At 37.4% G+C, this 15,369-nt stretch overlaps 1 protein-coding gene and 1 long non-coding RNA gene across 3 annotated transcripts in view; one reads left to right on the top strand and one right to left on the bottom strand.

The window, feature by feature from the left end:
• Nucleotides 1-14,917, bottom strand: part of LOC149086715 (uncharacterized) — a 52,994-nt gene extending 38,077 nt beyond the window's left edge. For both annotated transcript variants that reach the window (XM_089231071.1, XM_089231072.1), the window contains exon 1: nt 14,224-14,917. In XM_089231071.1, the coding sequence (XP_089087197.1) occupies nt 14,224-14,707 (484 nt within the window). In that variant the 5' untranslated portion in view covers nt 14,708-14,917. The remainder of the gene's footprint in view (nt 1-14,223) is intronic.
• LOC149086716 (uncharacterized) lies at nt 5-2,276 on the top strand. Its single transcript, XR_016192496.1, has 2 exons — nt 5-522; nt 2,001-2,276. It is a non-coding gene; the product is annotated as an uncharacterized LOC149086716 (long non-coding RNA).
• Nucleotides 14,918-15,369: the final 452 nt, after the last annotated feature.

The raw sequence follows: 15,369 nt of genomic DNA, 5'->3' as shown, positions 1-15,369 counted from the left end.
GGGGGGGGGGGGGTGATGTGTTACGCCGCGATTGCAGCCGCAGCTAACATGGCAACCTAAATGGCTCAGAATAGAGGCACTAGTGTTAGTCAGCCACTTGAGTGTTTGCCCATCCTTACGCCTCTTCTTTGATTCATATATGACTATTTAAAAGTATCTCGCGGTTTAGCACCCCTCACTTCATGAACATGGGTTGCATATTATGGAGCTGTTGGTTTCACTTGATTATCACACACATTGGTATATGTTTAGTTAGTTTTTAGTTTATACCAAGAGCACGTCGGGATACTCACCTCACTGTGACAGCGATTTTCTTCACATTTCAGCTGAATTTTTCTAGGTTTTCTTACAATATGCAGCAAGAGTGTGATTTACTCAATGACTTCACTCAGTTTGAAATGAGCATAGAATCCTTACATGAGATGCGTGATGCCTTGGAAGGGAAAATGCCCGGTCATCTATGGAAAGGTCTCCTGAGGAGGGAAATTCATCAACGAAAAAAAAAAAAAAAGGAAAATTGATGTAAGTAGTTTTCAAATTATTCTGTTTTATTGATTCTTATTGTGAAATCAAACAATTATTTTATATTGTTTTCCTGTTAATTTTGACTGTCTTGGTCATTTCGCCTGTCGTGACTCTTGAGGTTGAATTAGTCTCTGATTAGAAAAATTTCAGTCCTTTCTTGCCATGAAAATTTAAAAATTTAGAAGAGTATAAAAAAAAATTATCAGTGGTTTCGGCTTTATTGGAGTGTTAAACCTGCATTTTAAATATGCGTGAAGAATGATGTACATCCATCAAGCGGTGAAAATTATCCAAGAGAGTTTGGATCGTTTTTGGTTTTAAAGGTAAAAATAAGAACCGTGTGTGATGTGCATCTCTCATTTATTAGCGATCGATATATATATAACGTTATGAGCGTTTCTCGATCTGAACTTAAGGTTGCAGACTATCTTCAAATGACGAATTTCATGGAAATTGACGATTCTTTTCTTTTTCATAGAAATACGTAACTATTTTATTCTTATACAGGTGAAGTGTTGAAAAAAGAATTCTAGTTGCGTCAATTCAATCGGAGTATAGATCTCAACTAATTTTTAAACGTATTTCATGAAGATTCGTGTTTTTCGTAACTACACTGCGCGCAAAACTCATTTCCTCAAAAGTGTGTTCGATATTTTAATGAAATTTTTAGTCGTGGTTTCAGATGATACTAACTGTGCAATGAACTGGCTGTATGTTCAGTTGCATTTAACAACTGTTTAAATATAAAATATTGAAATTCTTTTCTGTCAAAGTTCATGTATTGTTTCATAAAAACTAACTTATTTCAGAAAATATTTAGCATATTCATTGCATTGACAACTAGTATAGCCACGTAGTGTATAAAAATGACTATATACAATGTTTATAGTATACAATGTTTATAGTATACAATGTTTTTCAGTATACAATGTTTTTCAGTATACAATGTTCAGCGAAAGTATAAAAATAAGCTAATTTCGAGGAAATAATGCGTAATAGCTCAAAAATATCTGTGAATTATGATTAAAATCATACGTTTTGTATAGACTGCTCTATTTTTAAAAGTTTCTCGAACGTAGTCAGTTGTAATAAACATAATATTCCTGACACTTAATTTTGTTTAAACTATTTTTATGCTGAATAGAAAAATAAAAATCGATGCTAAAAAATATTTTTTTTGTTTTCCTATTAGTATCAACATTTTAAACATACTATCGAAGTGCAACACGCCTTTTGATCGGCATGATTTATTCAGTTTCACCGTCATAGTTTCATAAACTGTTTTGTGATCTCATAGGGGAACAAAAAATAAATAAAAGTTCTTTTCTTCGGTTGTCTATATAATCCTCATCACTAAAATTGAAATCTTTTGTATGAAAACTCGAAAAGAGCAAAATTATTCTTTAAATTATTTAATACTTAAACTATTTTTTTTTAAATTAAATGGTTTTTTCCCCAAATGTTTCATTTTTTAGACTCAACAACGGGTTCGAGATTGGGTGTGTAATCGTGAATCAGCCAATGAAGTCCTTTTAATCGACATCTCAAGTTTACCATCAGAGGCGACTTCCCCGATATTATCAGATTCACAGTTGTACCCAGAACTTCTTGCGGATGGAAACTTGCGGGCAAATCCAAATGGAGATCCACTAATGAATCATGGTGATGATGATGTTGAGTTGTGTGGAAAATGATACGATTCAAAGAAATTATCTAGAATAATCAATAAAAATAAATATATGTTAAAAGTATTTCATAGCCTCTTGTGGTATTACTACATTTTTGATTTTATTGTTTCTATAGCATCTTCTTCATCGCTGTTATTTTTTCCCCGATGTTCACAAATGCGCAAGTTTGCAGGTAAAAGGTTGAAGTTAGTATTAAACGATGTAAGCTAACTTTTTTTTTTGCAGTCTCAATAAACGATGAATGAGCATCCACCTCGGTAAGTGATTCTCGACTCTTCGTTGAAAGATTACCTTTAATGTTTTGTTACTTCATGAAATCATATAAATTCGGATAAAATATTTTGTCTTATCACACTATTTGACTGTGAGACCACTAAAACGTCGCGGGGGTTTCTTTAAGATTAACAAATGCATGCTGTAAAAAATTACTATTTTGTATGAAAGCTAGAAAGTCTGCCTGCTGGTTGACTATTAAGAATGAACTATACTGATCAAGAGTTTTTTATGCTAGTTCGACATTTATTTAACCTCTTCTCGTACTAAGTGTGATATCTCGGTAGATGGAAGAATTGCATTGGAGCTTTTCCTCCTTCCTTCGCAATTTATAGTTTTTCCAACATAAACTATTTTATTGTAACCAGAACATTAGAGAGAATGTCATTGAAAAAAATAACAGAAGCTAGCGAAAAAACACACACACACACACCAATCTGAAGTGATGAACACGAGTTCTACATTATCGATGCTATAGTCGGAAGTTAAAAAAAAAAAAGATATGATTTCGCGGGGAAAAATATTTAGTCGTCATGGATGCGCCATGGGTTATCAGCTGGGCACGAATGCCTACAGTTGCATGATAACATAACATATTGCATCTATTACGATCATGTCTTGATTTTCATGACATCGCTAAAATTCCAGTAGGAAAATCATAACGTCGCGGAAAATTGCTTGATTAATTACGAAAATTTGAAATGCATGATTGAAGAAAATTATTTAAAATATTGAATAAATGAAAACTTGATTTGTAGAAAAGACTTTGTAATTCATTTGCGCGGTAGCTCTTTTATTTTACAGCTCGGAAAATTCTCTCAGTTAGGTAAAAGAACTCATATTTCAAGAAAAGTTACAGGATTGTAAAAACATGTCAGAGCATGAAAAGTTTACCCGAACGATAATTTAATGACGTGTAAACGATAATTCAAGAACGAGCCTTGTGAAAAACTGAAATCATGGGCATGTGAAATTGATTGGATGTGACGTCAGAGTTGTGACAAATTTCACAAAAAAAGTTTTACGAGCGATACAACCCCTCTTTGAAAAAAAAATCCCATTACGGAGTGTATTAGGGAAAACGATCATTTTGGAAGGACGTATACGAAAATAAAGTGGTGCTATATTCAAATAAATTGTTCCTTAAGAACTTGTTATACATGCATTTTTACTAGCTGATTTATAAACGAGCTTGTGGAAAATCGCATCACGTCAGATTTGAATATGGGGATAGGAAAAAAAATATATATAAACTATGATTTAGGAATGACCCCTCTTTGAACAGAATCTCATCACTTGGCATAGAAAAGAAAATTCCAAACGACAATCTAATGACGATGCCTTTTAGAATAACTTCCTCAGAAAATGTGACATAAAATAAATTTAATTTGGGAAAGGTTCTTTGGTATCGATCGTATTTGCTAAACACGATAATTTTTTTATTTTAAAAAATAATTTAAGCCCTCATCAAACCTGTTTGAAAAAAAAAGTAAGTTAGAGAAAACGATAATTTAAGAACGATCCCTAATGTGACGTCATGCGATAATTTAATGATGTTGGAAACTTTAATTTTCGTCATTAGCTTTAACTTTCTAGGATGATTGGGAGAAAAAGTATAACCCAGTTGATCACGTGACTTTCGAGTGCCATAGCCCTCTCTTTCTTGTTAGCTTCGGTATACACAGGGTGACGTTATTGACTGGAAAACTGACATAAAAAAGTTTAATTTAAGAAAGATGGAGTGTTGTGTGACAAAAAAATTTAATTCAAGAACAACCAGACATAAAAAAATTCTAATTTAATAATGACTCCCAATAAAAATGTAATTTAGGAAAGATCCCTGGCGTGGCATAAAAAATTTTATTTTGTGAACGACCCCCAATAAAACAATTTAATTTAGGGAAAAAAAACAGTAAAGCGTCATCCCTCTTATCGAGGCATCCCTTATCGCGTGTGAGCGCCATCTAGCGGAGGGCTGCGGAATACATCCCCTCGTAAGGTGGGGATTGCCTATTGTCCTGGTGGGGAGTGCCTATTGTCCTGGTGGGGAGCAAGTGGGGAGTGCCTATTGTCCTGAAAACCCCATTTTTCCCCTACTCATGTTTCAAAATTGCACTCATAAAACAGTATGAAAGTACACGAAATGGATCTTCGCGGAGTTTTTATTTTCTCAACGAGAAGATTCTCGTATTGAATTCATCGATTGGATAAAAACCAACTCTGGTCTCGTGACGAAATAAAAAAAATACACTTTTGTCTCTGAGAGTATGAGTTAACAGTTTTCTTCAGGTCTGGTAATAGAGTACTAACCAAGTGCATGAGTTGTCCTCCCTATATCTTTTATTCCTATATTTATGAAGTTTCTTGACCTTTTGTCTCGAAGCAGAGAAATGGTGGGTCGTAAAAAGAAAAAGGTTTGTGACGCCGAATAGACATTTGCAAAAGTAATTCGTTTCTGCTTCTTTATTTTTTTTCCTCCTTTCCAACGTGGGAAGCCACCACCACAACCACCGACCCTCACTTTCGCTTATTATTCAACCTTTACTTACGAGATGCCACTACGACATTTTGATTCCAATTCTCGAGACATTTGGAGAAAGAGAGAGGCCCCTCGTCAGGCTTCATAACATTTGCTTTGTTTGTAAAATACGTCAGAGATCATTGCTGTCACGAGGGCTTTCTGCGAACGCATTCGACGAGAAATATCAAGACACTTTTTCACGGGAACATAAATGCTAAGTTACATGCGCTTGCAACTTTCAGGAACTTTGTCAGGAACGATATACGCTAGCAATTGATCATAACGCAGTGACGACGAAAAAAATTACAATACGGAGCCAGACGTATACGGCGATACAGACAAAAAAAAAAAAAATAAATGGTCGAGTATTTTAGATGAAAGATTTCGGCAAGTGTTATCTTATATATAAAAGAAATTTCCATCACACGCTTTGTTAAATAACTGTAGGGCCTACCGCTTTCTGGACAATACCACTATGGAGACAATCGCCTAAAGCAACTTTTGGAATTGTATTCTTATCGTTGATTAACACGCGCTGGCTTATATCAGGGTGATGCTTATTTTAACAGGGATATTAACTAGAAATAAAAATTAAAACCTAAACTAACTATCTCAATTGTTCGAAAAACTAAGAAAATTAAAAGTTTCATGAATTATTGTAATTCAAATATCATTCTAAATCATATGAATACTACAGGGCTTGGCACATGGGGGGAAAAATTAGGCACCAGCAAAGTGTAATGGGTGTCAAGCATTTTTTTCTTGACAAAATCGGTCCGTAATGTTGTATTCAAAGATTTTTCGCGATTTAAGAACCCCTTCCATGCTAGCAAACGGGAAATCTTAATGAGAATTAGAGTTGAGACTATAAAAATAAGTCGTACTAAGAGGGTACACCCTCGAAGTGGGAACTGAATGAAATCAACTGTAAATGGAATAACATGCTTTTCGATTGTTGTATCGCTTTGGTCCGTCCCCCCCCCCCCCCCGAAGAAAATTTCTTGGCGCGGCCTTATTTTTATCGTCGAAAAAGGGAAATTTGTTTTTATAGAAAAGGAACGGCTTCTCACAAAATCAGAGAAAATTTCTTCTCTAAAATCACATTCTCTCAGTTATAAATCTAATCATCAGTAATTCAGTTTAAGATTAATTTTGCATAATTTCATCACATTAGTTGCATATTTTCGTCTGAGAATGTTCTTTAGTTTGCTATCTGTCCCGTAATAAATAAGCGAATGAAAAATGCAGAGATATTTTTGAACAACTAATTTTATTCATGCCGTTCTCACTTCAATAATGCAGTGGTTCTCAAACCTTTGTCACCTGTGGCTCCCTTGTCCTAGTCATCGTATATTTTTCAGACTAGTTCATTACAAATGTTAAGCATTCTTTAAAAAAAAATAATTCCAAAGCATGAACAGGCCCTTAATCAATATCTCCAGCTCGCAACGACGCCTCCGACGAAGGTTGGTGACGAACCCAGGAGTAGCGATGCACACTTAATATGTGTATCATCCACATCAAGAAATGAAAATGTTCGGGAAAAAAATGGGGGAGAAGAACGATTCTTGTAGAGATTAATTCCATTTTCATAGAGCTTCTTCATTTCTTCTATCTTTCGGATCGTGGAAACATCGATACACCTCTTACATGTTGGACGGTATAGTCGTTTCTACTACTGCACTATAGGCTGCAGGAGCAAATGATTGATGCTATCCTGACTGCATTGGGAACACAGCCAACAAGACTCTGTGACTCGTTCCTCTCTTTTTTCCTGCATTCGTTCTCAATACGATTTCGAGTGACTAGAATCTTGTTAGTACCAATAGAGAGAAGTTTTTTGATACCGAAAAAGTGCGTCACAAAGATCGATACTTTATTTGGCATTTGCTTCTGAGCGGAGAGGACGACCCACTCAAGCAGCTAGATGCCTACAAATTATTGGAATTTTTAAGCTGTTAACCCGGGGGAACGCGGGCTATAAGTACTTACGCCTCTAATAAATATTACTACCGGGCCTCTCTAAGACCTACCGCGCGTGCTCGCGGGTTAAGCAAGATCCAGATCAAGGAATATTAATCTAAATATGATCACAAAAATTTAAAATTACAATGGCATCTCCCATAATGACACTTTCCATTATCGGATACTTCGTTTACGTTTCTATTCCATGGGTGCCCGTTATCGAGAGGTTCCAGTATCATAATTACTGCTTTTCAGGGCTCATAATCCCGGTTAGCACCATTTGTTTTGCATTTGATTATATGCATTGGCGTACGCAAAGGGGGGGTTTGGGGTTCTAACCCCCCACTCAAGCCGAGATTATAGAATTATTTTGCAGGAAAAAACGTAAACTCCCCTCCCTTGAGAAGAAAAAAATTTAACCCCCCCCCCCCCACCCGAGAAAATTCTGCGTCCGCCTATGATTATACGAATAGATAAAATTTTACTTACAAAACACACGAATTTTTTTTCTTCTGTTACTTAGGCCGGTATTACACTGTGAAAGTTTGATAAAAACTATTTTATAAAACTTGAAAAATGTAACCAATAAGCACATCTGTTACATTGGAGTGAAATTAATTGATCCGCTTATTGGTTGCATTTTTTTTCTAGTTTTATAAACAAACTTTTATCTTTTATAGTGTAATCCCAGCCTAACATCAATTAGGCCATAACTGCAGTTAGCGATCATCATATTCTTCGGCACGACCAATCCATTATTCAGGATCCGATTTCCGAGAATTAGCAAAAATCGCGATGGATGTATTGTACGGTCTTAAACTGCCATAAGCTAATTTTCCAGCGTTTTCAGATACAAATTCTCTGTAATGGTCTGGCAAATGCTTTCTCGCGGCTCGATTACCACGTCTATATCCCGCCTATAACGTTCCCGTTTAGTACAACTAATTTTCAGGGCTCAACACTCCCCAGGGCCGTCATTTCAACTTTTTCCGGGCCGGGGGGGGGGGCAAAGCACATGTACTCAATGTATGTATATATATATATATATATATATATACCATTTTTAGTGTATTTTCAAAAGCCGGGGGGGGGGGGAAACTTGTAGAATGTTGGCTTGTAGAATTTTTCCAAACCAAATTTGCTCGTAAAGAGAGAAATCATGATTTTTTCCCCCTCCAACTTCAAATTATAAAAAAGGTTCTAAAAAGTTCGAATCGAACAGGAAATTCGAACATTAAGTTAGATTAAAAAACTCAAGTAGAGCTCATATAAAAGTTCGATTTCTCCAAAATTCGAATAAACCAAGTTCTCTGCATTTTGCTCTTTTCAATATTTGTGTGAGAGAGTGAAAATAAATTCGGTGAAAAACTGTGTCCAGACGTGTCTCAAGGAAGTGACTAAACTCTTTTCACATTCATAAATTCCGAAATTATAGAATTTAAATTTTTATTATACAGGGTAATTCTAAATTCATGGAACAAACTTTAACGATATAAGTAAGACTCTTAAAAGCATTTTTGGTCATAGAATGTGCGGTCGAATTGCAATAGTGAAGGCGGTAGAGGGTGTTTTTCAGAGAGTGTTCAACAGCAAATATCATATTTTTCTGACGGAATTGCTGCAATAAGTGCAATCAGCCATTCGAGGGGTGCTGGGTTTTGCAATGTAGTACGTCCTCTCATGGTGCAACCTGGGTAACGCAAATTCTACCAGAGGTCACTATACCGCTTGATCATTGTTTGGCGTATCATAAGCTTGATGGTCCCTGCACCAATAAAAAAACAAACGTCAATACAATCCGTATGTACCCCTCGAATGGTTGATAGCACATATCGCAGCAAATCCGTCGGAAAAATATATTTGTGTTTGGTCTGATGTGAGTACTCTCTAAAAACACCCTTTACCTTCCCCGCCTTTGCTATTGCGATTCGACCGCACGTTCTATGATCAAAAATGCTTGTTTAGGTGTTTTATGTGGTTAGAGTTTTCCCATGAATTTAGAATCACCCTGTATATATCGTATAATGTATTTATAACATACATATACAGTAAGTACATACATCTGCATTGGCATACACTAGAGGGTGTAAGTTATACCCCCCCCCCCCGAGATAGTAGTGCATTTTTGCAGTAAAAAACGAACTCCCTCCAAAAAAAAAAAAGTTGAAATCCCTCACTCTCTTCTCCCGAGAAAAAAAATCCTCTGTACACTATTGTAGACTGTAGATAATAAAAATCATGTGTTATTACGATGCACTATAGAATGCATCACATCAAAAGAATATACTTATGCAAAAATATACCAATCTACGTTAACACTGTTAACGTGTCTATTGAATGGCAATTGTATCAGCTCCTAACAGTGTAAGGCCTACCGTGTTTTTTTATACGATAATATTTTTTTTTTACAAATATTTCACTGACTGAGTTGAGAGTGGCATTTACTTATATTAATGCCATTTAATTTAGTTAAATGGCATTAATATACATGGCATACATGGCATAGTTATATTATAAATTAATTAGTTAAATACAGGTATTAGTAATTTTAATTAAAACCAATTTTATATCTGATTGATGCAAGAAAATACATCAAATATACCAATGGCTACAGAGTGAATATAAATACGCATTTTTCTTATGTACATTAAATACAGTAGGCCTGCAATATGATACTCAGAATCAAAAAAAGGGATCGTTTCTCCATCAAAACGACTCAAATTTTCACGCAATGTGATAATTTTGTAAAATTAATTAGAATGACAAAACTAAATTCAAATATGGTGATAGAGGTCATTTCTCCAAAATGTTTCGAGCTGATAGCGAAATTAAAAAATTCATCCAAGAGAACATCAAAATTGGATTCGAGTGGAGCATTGTAGGGGCAGCGGCAAACCAAATGAATATCCAACTGAAATATCCAAGCACGGAATGGCAAAGCCTAAATGCAAATCTAAGAAAGCGTCTGCTTCTCGACACACATGAACTGGTAAGAGATCTTGAAAATTGGAACGTCCCCCCCCCCCCCCCAAGCCGCTGACCTAAATGATTTCACCACACATCAGTAAACTTGTGATATGCAAACTTGATATTTCTTGAATATTTTAGGTGGAAAAAAATATCGTAATACAAAAGAGACTTCTGAACCCTAGGTTTGAAACGAATAATTGTTAGAAACAATTCGATGCAATTCCAACTCACATATATGGGCAGAGGTGTACGCAAGGGGGGAGGGGGATAAGGGGTTCGTGCTGCCCCCCCCCAACTCAACCAAAAACTAGAAGAAAAAAATTTAATATTTTTGTGAAAAACTTAAAAGAGTATCGAAAGAAAATACCTTTTATATAGTATTTTAACCAATTTCTGTTAATATTTAAATGCTTTTGAAGGGCGGTAACTTCAAATTTCTCGGGAAGAGAATGTTTGTGCCCCCCCCCCCCAGAAGTTCAATCCTGCGTACGTCCCTGTATGTAGGGTCTGATTGTTCATTTGCACCTATGTGAATATCGCTAATATTCGTGGAATACAAGTGAATATAGATATTCACATACAGCCGAACCCTTGTCCCGTCTTCAACGTTTATTTGTGACCCACAGACGATAGGTTGAGAAACGCTACAACAGAGGTTGTGATGAATAAATGGTAACACCGTTTAATAATATACTAATTCGAAAAAATAGTTTTTATCTTTTATTTTTGTTCTAAGCACTCTCTATAGCCTACATACCGGACCAGCCTAACGCTTATATCCGAAATTGGTTGCATGAACCAATTACCAATCGACTATCATTTATTTTATCTATCCTTGAACTCTTATTCACTTAGGATATTCACACAGCACGTAATCAAAATTATGAATCATCTTAAATAAAACCATACTCTCTGTCCATTGCAACAAAGAGAATAATAATATAATTTCAAATATTTACTTACCAAGCACCTGTTAAAAATACAGGCTATCATCAAATATTGACGAAGATCAGAGGGAAGCAGAATCAAATTTATCATCAAACTATGAGGGGGAGGGGGGATGGTATATTTTTATGGCTTTTCGTATACACTGGTAGTTTTAACGGTTTTAAATGCACCGCTTTAAGCAGTCAATGAAGTTGTCTTATGCCCAATGAATACCAAGTAGTTTCAAAATTAAAAATTTCCGTATTAATGGTGATATAAATATTTTTATAGGAAACCATTGTTGCTTGAACTTGATGATTCTTACTGTGGTAAAATGGTGAAGGATAGGAGATGATATAATTCTGAATTATACAAGCTTTAAGCCTTGTATAACACTTTCTTTCCTCGTTCAAGCCATCAAGAGAATAGTGTATCAATGCAAGGCGGAACTGGGGAAGGGAGCCAATTGCTCCGGGTGGCACCCTCCCTCCTGAAAATCCTGGTTAACGTCCCTGTCAATGTGTGACAGAATAAGATGGGACCGAGATGAGCATGACCGATATAATGGTTTCTATTTTAACAATTTATTCCATTTTAAAATGTATGTGTAGTGTTGTGTGTGAACACACATATATAAAAACTATAGCTTTGAACAGTTACTTCTCCCAACAATGTTTTTGTTTTTACGAACTGAAGTCAGCTTCTACGATATTGTCCTTGCGGAAATAATACCCGTACGGTAGATAATATTGTCTTATGCCCGTATTTGGGTGTATGCAGTGTATACAACTACAAAGGGCAGCAATTTGCAGCTTTAACAAAAATCAAAGGTAATTATAACTTGAATGTTCTTGAAGTTGGGTGGTGGGCATGTGATTTCTTAAAATATGTGATTACGTTATATAAGAGATCTCTGAATACTGAGTTGTCGTTGTCCGATTTTTTCACATTTTCAAGGCCTTAAACTTTCAAGAGACCCGTAAATAGGTTACTGGCCTGGTGTTGTCTGATTTTCACATTTTCAAGAATGTTAGTAACTACGTGCAATGAATGGAACGATGCTGAGAACAGATTCTAGGTTTACTAGAAACCAAAACATCTTTACCAACTTGAAAAAATACTTAATTTTTTTCACCTACCAAAGCTCGATCAATTCCAATAAAACGCAATAAAATTTTTGAAACTTGTGCTAGTAAATGTCTCTGATACAAGGGTCCTTAACCGTGGTCCACGGGTCCTTCGAGAGATTTCAGGAGGTCTGTGATCTTGGATGAAAGAACAGTTAACATTCTTTCTTATACATTATTCAGTCAGACACACGGGGGTGGGTGGGGGGGGTCCGTGGCTTCGGTCTTATTATCACAAAGTGTCCATGGAAAACATAATAAGGTTAAGAACCCCTGCTCTAATCGATGAAATAAAATATTAATTATTGATATGAAAGAGCAATTCTAAAACATACCAAATTGGTAAACAAAGAGGTTCCTTGTGTTATCTCTACTGACATCGCGATACATGAATCGAAATGTAACATGATTTTGATGCTATTATCAGTTGTTCTACAAACCTTGGGGAGATTTCAGAGGATCCGTCAGCTTGAATGAGGAAACTCAATTTTTACATTGCTATATACTGAATATATTATGTACTTTGTTAAGGGGTCCATGGGCTTCATTTTTTTTAGCACAGGGATCCATGGCTTCGATCTGATTGTCAAAAAAGGTCCATGGAACACATAATAATGTTAAGAAGCCCTGCTCCAACATATGAGATAAAAATAATAATTATTGATATAATAAGCAATGCATCTCAAACATGCCAAATCGGTAAACAAAGCGAGAGACTTCTTGTATCATCTCTACTGAATAGCAATACATGTATCGAAAAACAACATGATTTTGATATCATTTTGACAACCAATAACAACACGAACCCCTTGGGGGGGGGGGTCCTTGGAGAGGTTCCGGGGGTCCATGAGCTTGAATAAGAAAACTATCAACTTTTTATATACATCATTATATGCTGAATGATACTCTGCAGTAAATGGACATATTGACAAAAGGATCCGTAGAATTCGTCTTATTAGAGCTCAAGGGGTCCCTGGAATATTAAAGGTTAAGGATCCCTAGTCTAAACAAACAGAATAACATTTCTTTATCATTATTAATGTTTCTCCCCCAGTGGTCCGCGGACTCTCAAGGGTTCGTGAGTACTTTGTAAAGGGTCAGCAGGATCATTTTATAATTTACTATCATTGCGCAATGAAACATTTTGTGCTGTGACATTGTAACACATTCAGATGCTGTTAATACAGGAGGGGGGAGGGGATCCGCGAAGAATCGACCTGCACTACAGTGGGGTTTGCGATATCAAAAAGGTTCGGAAACACTGGCCTACACTATGTATTTTTCAAGTTCACTCTCATATACATAACGCATAAGAAAAGACAACAGCACATGCGATATTTTTCTTTTAACACGTGCTGATCTCGTAACATACAAAAAAAAGGGTTAAGACAACGTTGTTTATCCCCCAACCGGCTCTACTAGGCGTGTATATATTTTCTGGGTTTGGCATCGAATCTAATAACAATAATGATAAAGAAACGTTATTCTGTTTGTTTATGAGCATGTTTAAGCATTGTTTTTCAACCTCTTAAATGATACTTTCTCTCTTTCTCTGTGAGATCTTACGATCCGTTCCATAAACATAGGAACAGAGAAGAAAAAAGGAGAAAAGAAATTTTTGCTCTCTGTGTCGTCTTATTTACAAACAAAAAGGAGAGAGAGAGAAATGATCTGAACTATGGCAAGCCGCTGCGCCGAAACGAGAGGCCATAACCATCTCGACTATTATCTACTATGATAAACTGTGTTGTGGTGTTGGCTTCACTCCTGCTGCTGCTCCCCTTGCCATCATCCACAGTTTGGATGGGTCCCTGCTGCCTCTCTCTCTCACTCTCTCTCTATGGAGAACATTGTGGGAATCTCCTCTCTCTCCTCTCCCCCCCCCCCCCATAGCCGTTAGGCCTAACGGTCGGCCATGTTGGAATCGCATCCGTGGGTCCATTCAGTAACCCCCAATGACTTGGGGACGATCACTAGCGATTTTCTTCCCCCCCCCCTCCAGTTTCCATCCCCCTCCCGGGCCTTGGCTTTATGTATGGGAAGGAGAGGTCTGTATACTGATGGGGGGGGGGGCTTAAACATACTCATACACACAAAAGAAAAGGGACTTTTCAATGGGTGGTAAAAGAGGAATGGACTGAGGGTGGGTCGAATACAGGAGAGGAACAGAAAAACATTATATTAGGGTATTGTTGGTACGTTTTTTTTTTGTTATTTGGATCCTTACCGGCAATGGTCATCCACGGGTACCTCGGCACGTCCGGCATCTGCTCCAGCTGCCTCATTCCCAGTTGTGAGCACGAGGTGATGGACGCTCCCAGGTCGGTGCTCGCCGGATGCGGGAAGAAATTAGATGGGGCCATCATGGACCCGGACCCCGTCCCGGAAGCCGCAACGGCAGCAGCGGCGGCCGCGGCACAGTTCTGTAGGTTGAACGAGTAGCCGGACGCTGCTGTGGCCGCGTCCAGGCCGTTGGCCGCCTGTGCGCTGTTGTAACGGCAGGACTTAGCGAAGTCGGCGTTTGACGTATAGTACAGGTTTCCGGTGACGGACATGCTGGACTGCGGAGACAACGATACGTACGGATACATCCTATGCTGCGCGGCGGCCGCAGTCGGCCCGTAGCTGGACAGTGCGGCCGCGGCCGAAGGGGGTGATGCTTCAGAACCGAACTTGCTTCCTAGCACACCCTCCATGAAATTCGAGCTCATCTTTTCACATCATTTTTTGGTTGAAGGGTGGTTTGAGATTTTTAATGTCCGACGGATATGGTTTTCCAAGCTCTAATGGGTACTAGGGCTCAACGGCATAGTTCAGCGTAAACAAGGCGCGCCAATCACATCTCGCAGGCTCCGCTTCTAGCCAATGAGTGGCCGTTTCCGCCGCGAATAGATTACGGGTTTCGCTCACTCCTCTTCTCTCATACTCGCTCTTGCTCTACCGCTCTCTCTCTCTTTTCTTTTTTATTTATTTTTATTTTTTCTTTTCTTTCTCTCTCTCTCTCCTCTGTAGGGAGAAGTCAGTTGAAGCTTTTAATGACAGACACTAGCCTAAGACTGCCATCTATCGTTGCAGTTTAAAGAATCAAACTGGTCGTCCCGGAAAATTACTTCATTCTCTTTACCCTTACGCTCGAAAATAGTAATTACTTAAGAGCTCATAAGAAATCTCATCTCCATAATTTCGCAAAACACGGACTTTTAAATTTCGTACGGAGGGCCGATAGCCTCCTAAGTTCCTGTAATTCCTCCTAATTACAACGTGTTATGTTTTAGTTATTGCATTTAAACAGGGACATAAGAAGTAACTGTATAGCAAGGGGTATTTGAGGACTGTTTATATGTTCAATATCAAAAGAAAAGAGCGCCCATAA

Source organism: Pholcus phalangioides, unplaced genomic scaffold (genome assembly GCF_987345545.1).
Source record: "Pholcus phalangioides strain wild (caught in Gottingen) unplaced genomic scaffold, Ppha-v1.0 ptg000004l_1, whole genome shotgun sequence".
In the NCBI taxonomy this organism is placed as follows: domain Eukaryota; kingdom Metazoa; phylum Arthropoda; class Arachnida; order Araneae; family Pholcidae; genus Pholcus; species Pholcus phalangioides.
Note: the sequence above shows the minus strand (reverse complement) of the source record. Positions and strands in the feature narration are given on the sequence as shown.